The 8,406-nt window shown below is 41.8% G+C and overlaps 1 protein-coding gene across 1 annotated transcript; it reads right to left on the bottom strand.

Annotated features, from left to right (window-relative positions):
• Positions 1-1,455: 1,455 nt before the first annotated feature.
• LOC128864162 (protein sister of odd and bowel) lies at positions 1,456-6,618 on the bottom strand. The gene is made up of 2 exons (XM_054103684.1): positions 3,000-6,618; positions 1,456-2,630 (listed from the first exon to the last, which is right to left on the bottom strand). Exons 1-2 carry the CDS (start codon positions 4,919-4,921, stop codon positions 2,153-2,155), a joined length of 2,400 nt encoding a protein of 799 aa, XP_053959659.1. The 5' UTR covers positions 4,922-6,618; the 3' UTR covers positions 1,456-2,152.
• Between the last annotated feature and the right edge of the window lie 1,788 nt (positions 6,619-8,406).

Below are 8,406 nucleotides of genomic sequence, written 5' to 3' on the forward strand. Positions count from 1 at the left end.
TTTTCCAGAGATTTATAAAAAGTTTCTTGCTGGTTTAGGAGCGAAAGAATTTGGGAAAGTGAATCATTACTATTGTTTCCACTGTTTCGAGATTTGGGTATATTTTCTCTTGCAATATCTGCATATGTTTTAGTTTGTGCTGTTTGGACTTCAGTGCTGCGTCTATTTTCAGTGTATTTAACAAAAGCATTTCCACGGTTAGCTGAATTAGTTGGAGCTATTTTTGTCTTATTGTCTCTTATCTTTTGTAGTTCCTTTGCTACCAGGCATCCTCTGTAGTTTGCCGGATGTTCCTCCCCACAATTACAGCACTTGGGCATTTGTGTATCTGGTTTCGTGCAACTAACAGTAGCATGTTTGCCTGCACATTTTACACATCGAGGTGGTTTGCAACAATAGTTCTTTGTGTGGCCGTAAGATTGGCAAGTTTTGCATTGGGGTATCATTCTAGATGGCTTAAGAGGCTCAATTTTGACAATCGAACTCAAGATTTTTGTAATTTCGTAAATTTTTTTAATATCCTCCTCACATTTAAAGGATAGTATAAACATGTTTAATGGTTCTTTGGTTTTCCACTTTAGTTTATTTATTGCATTTGTTATTTCAAACCCCTGTTCTTTAAGATCTGATATTATAGATACTGGGTCACATGTGTGATGTAGGTTCTTTACTATAACTTTAATTTCTCTTGTTTGCTTATTTTCATAGGAGTACCACGGCATATTTGCCGTAGTTAAAAACAACCAACCTTTTGTGCTGAATTTACTTGTATGCTTTTTGTCAATTTACGAAAAAGTTAATTTTTCTCATTGCGATTCAATAGTAGTTTTCAAAGTATAGACGGCAAGGGTAAATATTAAATAAAAAAATAGGTAAATAATTTTTGTTTTTGGCCATGGAACAAATTTAAAGGGTAGCATCAGATAAAAATTTAAAATTTTTCCGAGCCATCCTAATGGTCATCCTAATGTACACCTTTGTACACCTTTATCAAGCATATTCATATTTGTGTGTAAGTATGTGCATATGGATAAGTGCAATTCACTGAAACTAATTTTGTTTCAATGCTGGTAAATATTTATTTATTTTTTTCTCTATTTATTAAACGAAAACAAACAGTTAATCGAGTGTAGTGAAAATATTCCCATGTTCATGACAAGTTCCATCGTGAATTCTAGTAGAATCCATTATTTGCCTTCAAATGTCAAACATTTTGTCGGCATATCTAAATCAACTCGCTCACTCGCTGATAAGAACTCGCGCTAACACACAGCCAATTGGGAATTCACACACATTTATGGACAGTCATTCATGTGTGTGTAAGTACCATATTTGCAGTTCCCCATAAAATAGGCAGTTTCGTAGTATTTGGCCGTAGCACTCGGTTGGGCTGGCATGGAGAAAAAGTACAAAATAGGCAAATAAAAATTCAAGGGCGTTTAAGTCAATGTGAGAAGGTAAATTTTTATTCAAATACACGAAATTAGATAATGCATCTACAAAGAGAATGAGTTTGACTTGTACTAAAATATTATATTATATTTATGTATGTATGTGTATGTGTGGTATGGTGTAGGTATTACTTTTAATGCCCTCTAAGTTAAAACAGTAAAAAAAACAACTAACTTTAAAATATCTATGCATATAAGTAGTATAGGTGAGTAGTGGGTACTTAAAATATATGGACGCTACGCTAAGATCATTTAATTTCACATACTCCTTTGCATGTGTATATGTGTGTATGTATTGTCATAAGTAAATCGCAGCTGGTAGCGCTGCCGCACTAGCACTAATCTAAGTGTCGAACGTTAAACGATTTGGAAGCCTAATGAACATAAAATAGGTATGAGTAATAGCTAGATAGCGCGAATATGCATGTATGTGTGTGTGTGTGCATGTAACAGCAAAGCGCGAAAGTACTTGAAGCTACTTATGAAACTTAAATGCACATCAAATTGCCCATTTGGGCGCGTTATAGCCGCACGCACGAGTCTTCTTAGCTCTGAGATTATCCCGAAAAACAACCGATTTTCACCAGGAGCCACCATCAGTCCCATGGAATGTGTGTATGTATGTATGTAGTAGATCACAATTATAAGGCCAACTGTATATGCGTTTGTTATGCACGCCAGCACTTCACCAGCAACGGCGTTTAGTCAGTAACAGCAATCAAGTCTATTGTCGACGTATTCCCCACCGTAGTGCAAGCTGGCAGGAGTGTGACCGTCTTGGAGTCCGAATTACGCGCCGCTGTCGTAGATCCACCACCAACAGTTGCGGACTGAAAGATATCCGCCACCGATACGGGTAAGTTGAGTAGATGCTCGTTGCCGGGCCCCAGTCCAGCGGCTGACATACCGGAGAGGTTATGCGTCAGGCTGTGACGTCGCAAATCGCAGTTACGTCGAAATACTTTGCCACAGGAGCTGCAATTGTATGGCTTGATGTCGGTGTGGGTGAGTAAATGTGTCTTCAGATTGGAGCGCTGATTGAACGAACGATTGCAGACGGGACACTTGTGCGGCGACTCCTCCATATGCAGAATCTTGTGCACGGCAAGCGTACGCGATTGGCAGAAACCTTTGCCGCACTCGGCGCATTTGAAGGGCTTCTCCTTGGAGTGAATGTACCTGTGCATAGGGGGAGAAAGAGGGAGGTGTAAAGTAAGGCGTGTAAGTAAATATGCGTGCGTGTAAAAAGGTTTTAAATAAGGGCAAAATAAGTTTGTAATAAACCAAATGGGGTCGCGAAAATAATGCAGACGTTCGCACGGATTGAGAATTGCTTGAGAATCTCAATCCATGTTGCGACAAATTTAGCATACAAATCTTGCCGAATTAACTCAAGTAGTGAATCCTCTTGATGGCCTGCATTGTTGCAGCTTAATGTTATGCCCCTATTATAAGCCCCTATAAACCCAAAAAATGCAAACTAGTTTTGAGGCGCTTGAAAATAACGCCATTTCTTTGCGCACTTAATAAACGCATCGTTTGGCCTACCTGTGATCGCGCAGATGATCTTGCCGGCGGAACGCTTTGCCGCAGATGTCGCACGAATACGGCCGCTCGTCGGTGTGTGTTCGCTCGTGGATTAGTAGATTGTAAGACTTGGTGAACTGGCGGTTGCAAAACTTGCAAATGAACTGTTTCTTGGAACGCTGTGAGTTGGCTGACGCGGCTGCAACCGCTGCGCCAGCACCTGCTCCGCTGCCAGCAACACCGCCACTTTGGGTCTCATTAAGCGCGCTCGCAGCGACACCTTCGTTTATGATCAGCTGTTGGTGGTTCAACTTGTCTTGGAACATAGTGGCTTGCAGCGACGAAATAGACTCGATTTCAGCCGCTACGGATTGCTGTTGCTGCTGTTGTGTTTGCTGTTGTTGTTGGGTGATGCAATTGAATGCGTTGCTGTTGAATATGAAATTATTGTAGCTGCTTTCCAGCTCAGCAGGCTCAAAGGACAGCGCCTCTTCACCGTCCAGCAACGGCAGGTCACAATCGCCAAGGTCGCTAGCGCTGAGGTCAGCGGTGGCACCTGCACTCTGCAGCAACGTCTGTATGGCGTTCGTTGCGCTGGTGTTACGCTGCGATTTGGACACCTCCAGGCAAATGTTTGTGGTGTCCAGTGCTGGCAGTTCTTGCTGTTGTTGCGTTTGCGCTGAACTTGGCATTGTTGTTGCTATGTTATAGCTATTGTTGCTTGCCTCCTCGGCATTACTGGCATTCGAGTTGCAGTTGCCACTTGCTGCGCCACTACTCTCGCTGTTGTTGTTGTTGTTGCTGTTAGTGGTGGCGGATATTGTGTTGAAGCGGAACACATCCGATTTGCCGGTGATGCGCTGCAGTGCCAAATATGATTCCAATGCTTGTAAATTAAGCGCCGCCGCAGCGGGCGAATTAACGGGCAGTAGTGCCGCCTGTTGAAGACTGCTAACCATCGTACCCTGCAACGACAGCACAACGGCGGCGGCAGCGGCGAGGTCATTGGTGGTGGAAACGTTCGCCAATGTGGACGTATTAGTGACATTGCTGACAGTGTTGCTGCAGTTCGTGGCATTATTGGCGCTGCTGGTGGAATTGTTCGGGTTGCTGCTGCCACCATTGGCGGTATGGGCGCCACCACTGCTGGACTTATTCAATTGCAGTATTGGTGTGCCAGTGCCAGCGTTTTGTTGTTGTTGGAGCGGCGATTGAGCTCCAACGCCAAGATTGAGATTACCCAGCTGCTGTTGGCCGCTGCCAGCGCCACTCGCATCTTTCGCCAATGCCAATGCCATGGCGGCGACGGCCGAAGCGGCAACTGTTGTGGCCGTGGTGGATGAATTTGCTTTCTGTTGATGAGTTCCACCTGCGGGAATGCTGCTCATATTGCCATTATTGTTGTTGCCGTTAAGTGTGTTGTTATTATTGTTCTTGTTGTTATTATTATTATTGTGATTGCGCTGCTGCTGCTGCTGCTCGAGTGCCGCAGCAACGGAAGTGGCGTGCAGTTCGGCGGCGCACAATTCTTCTTTGATGAGCGTTGATATGGCAGCGGCTGTTGCATGAGTATTTGTTACTTTTGTTGTAGTCGCAGCTGCTGCGGAGGAAAAGTGTACTATTGATTGCGCATGAGCTTGGCGTTGTTGTGATTGTGCATGTTGGTGTTGTTGTTGTTGTTGCTGCTGCTGCTGTAGGCGCTGTGTCTGCTGCATTTGCTGTTTAAACTTCTGCAATTGTTGTTGTTGTGGCAATTTTTGTGTCTGCTGCTGTTGCTGACCCTGCTGCATGTCTTGCTGCGGCTGTGCTTGCTGATGTGACTGCTGTCGTAGCTGTGCGTGTGTGTGTTGTTGTGGCTTCAAATGGAGCTGCTGCTTCACATGACTTTGCAGTTGTTGTTGCACACCATTGCCAGCGGCATTTGTGTTTGTGGAGGAGTCCATTGCCCACGCGCAGCAGGATATCGCCGAATGAACGGCGAATTGTTGGTTAACTGGTTGGCTGCCCGACTGCTTGACTGCTTGGCTGCTTTGCGATTGCCTGTTGTCTGTTGCTGGGCAAGCGCACCTACGCAAGCTAACGACCTGCTCACCTCACTTGCAACCCAACTGCAAATATGGATGCTAGTGGCTAATGTTGTTGTATTTGTTTTTGTTGCTTAAGCGCTTGTGCGCGTTGCTTTTACTATTTGCGTTCTTGTTGCCGTTAAACCTGAGTTCAAGTGAGCGCGCTGAGATGATCGTGTTTTTTTTGTTACTGTTGTTCCTATTACTGCTTAACTCTAACTCTTCTGCTTCTGCTTCTGCTGTCGCTTGTAGATGCCACGGCGAGCGAATGAATATTAAAAACCACACGCCATCATAAATCACCACTTAGTCACGCGCTCAAAAAGTCATAAAAATCGAATTTGACGTTCGAACAGAAATACAAAAACAAAAAAAAAACAGCACAACAACACTATTGCAACCGCAAAAAGACAACGGCAAACAGATTAACAAACAAATTGCTGAACATCAACTGTCTTTACCGTGGAGGGGTGATTGTTCTTGTTGTTGTAATGTTGTTTGGCGAATAAACGGCGCTACTTGGTGGTAGTTGTGGCTCACCACGAATGTACTAAAGTTCCCTGTTTCTCTTTCTCTACCTCCACTAGGCACGCAATCCAAAAGCCAGCTGCGCTTGTGACCGCTCCTCAAATTGTGGTCACTGACGCATTTCGCCGTTTGCGGTTTGTTGCTAAAGATGCGCGTCGATACCCAAAGTAAATCGATCTCACTTCAAAAATCCTGTCGTCACGCTAACAAGCTTAGAATGGCTGAAGTCGAAGTGACTGACGTCACATTTCATTACTCCTTTGGCGCCGCGACGGCAATTAACTAACACTTACGCGTAGATGTTTTTTCGCTCTAGCACAGAAGGCTCAAGCGATGATTGGACCACACGCACGCTGCTGCATTGTTGGTTTAGGCACTTGTAAGCGCATTTTCAATGCTGGTGTTTGTAATTAACACGAGCCACGCGTGGCGTCGGCACACAATATTTAAACGAGTGGAAAACAAACAGGGAAAACGTAAATAGAAAAAACGAAAAAAAAAATCATTTATGAAATTGCATAAGCATACGGGAACTGCAGTCCAAACAATAATTTGAGCACATGATTTTTGTTGTTCTTGTTTTTAAATAAAATGTTTACTTTATGTCTGTTTTTAAGCACGCAAGTCAAAGGAAGCCTATTAGGCAGGTAGGTGTAGATAAGTGATGGCAATGCCAAGGCTGTTTTGTCGCTGATGGCTGCCGATACTTTTTTGTTGCGATAAGACGCGTTCACTTCCGAATGCAAAAAAAAAAGAGAATACTGCGCACAAAAAAAAAAAACAGAAACACAATAGGAGGCAGCTGCAGTGCTGCTGCTGCTCTATGGCTCTAAATGTGATGAGTAAAAGTGGTGTATAACGTGCGCGTAACGTCGCTTCGCGTTAAGGCGCGCACAATGTTGGGCAAGTCCACGGAACAACTAAAAGTCCATTGCGCCGCTGGTTTGACGCGGACCTCCTGTGCAACAAACACAGAAATCAAAACCGGCACGCAACACAACAAAAACACGTTCAATACACACACATTCAAGCAAGAAGGCTGACAGACCGCGCACACAACACCGAAGCAATACAGCGTCGGCATTCGCTCATTCACTCAACGCACTCACCTAACCCCACACAGACGATGACTATCAAGCGAAATGTAGTTGAGCGCCGTACACTGACGAACTCTTACATGTATGCATATACCAACTATAATGCACGCATACCAATAACTACGATCAATAGGTAGCGGAGTTCGTGTGTATTTTGATCGCTGGGTGAGTTGCAACTCTCGAACGATTGAGTACGAGCGCAGTTAGGCTTGCAGGTATGGGTGATTGCTTTTGCATAGGTGAGCGCTGTGCATGTGAGCGCTCTTTAGCATACACACACACACGTACACATATAGATATTGTATACAATTGTTGTTCTTCCACTCGCATATTTATAACCAGTTTGTGTTCAACGTTTTTCTTTTGTTGGCTAGCAACGAGTTTACACTCTCTCAAACGTTTTTGGCTTCAACGTGAGGTGAGATGTGTTGAGCTCGGTTGTAACCCACTAAACGGGTTAGTTATAGGCAACATCGGAACCTTATGGCCAACACATGCTTGCCACGGCTTTTTGGGTGATTGGTTAGCAAAAGCCAGGCTTTAGTGTAGCGATCAATGGGAATGCAAACGAGTTGTAAACTCGCGTGGGTGTAGTTATTTATACGTAAAACAAGCTTCAATAATGAAAGTCTCTTGATATTAAAATCAGAAAGACAAAAAGGTAGGCATAAATATGTGTATAATAAAATAGAGCTAATGATAATACTCGTATACTATACACTGTTTCTTCGTATGAAAAAATGTAAATACTTTAAATGTAGAGATTCCCCTCTGAATTAATCTGAATTATTCTGCTAGGTTAGGGTTGTAATACACAGTCTTGTAGCTAACATAAGGAAATGTATTTTTTTTTTTTTTTAAGAAAAAAAGTATTTTAAAATTAAATAGGGAATCAATGGACGGTAAGGTTAATTTGGTGCTAAAAATGCGGGCCCTTAAGATTTTAGTGTTCGTTTATTGAGTAAATTTCCATATATTAGGGTCTTTTTTTAGCTGCATAAGAACTATTGATATCGATAAATATGGTTTGATAGCTGATAACGGCAAACTGTGTTAATATTTCTGTTCAGTAAGATTTGGCAAGTCTTCTTAAATCGTTTAACGCCAGAGCAACGTTTCCTAATTGTGGAAATTTATTTAAACAAAAATCTGTTCGCGAAGTTCATAGAGCGAGGTGTTGAAGAAAACGCCGAAATGCCGATTCGTCGTCCTTCTCAACATGTTGGCCTTTGTCCTTCGACTTCTTGGAAAATTTAAAGTAAGGATCTTGGTTTACGAGTCAAGATTTAAATACAGATCGTACAAGAATTGAAACCAAATGACCATCGTTTGCGTTGCATATTTGTTGATTGAGCTCATTTATTTTATTTATTTCCAATTTTATTTATTAGTCTATATAACGAAGGGTCTATATAACCCGTAGCGGCGGCACAAATATACCGGATATCTTATTGAAAAGATAAATGCCATGAAATTTTAATCATAATAAAAATATAATATTTATTTTTAATTTTTAATAAAATTAATAATATATAAAAATATACTTTTTATTTTTTAGTTTTTAATAAAATTAATAAAATATAAAAAGATAATATTTATTTTTAGTTTTTAATTAAATTAATAAAAATTAAAAACATAATAGTTATTTTTTATTATAATAAATAAGAATCCATTCCATTAATATTTCTGCTTCGTGTTAACATCGCAAGTTCTCAAGTTTGTGAAAAAAACACGTTT

Source organism: Anastrepha ludens, chromosome 5 (genome assembly GCF_028408465.1).
Source record: "Anastrepha ludens isolate Willacy chromosome 5, idAnaLude1.1, whole genome shotgun sequence".
Taxonomy (NCBI): Eukaryota; Metazoa; Arthropoda; class Insecta; order Diptera; family Tephritidae; genus Anastrepha; species Anastrepha ludens.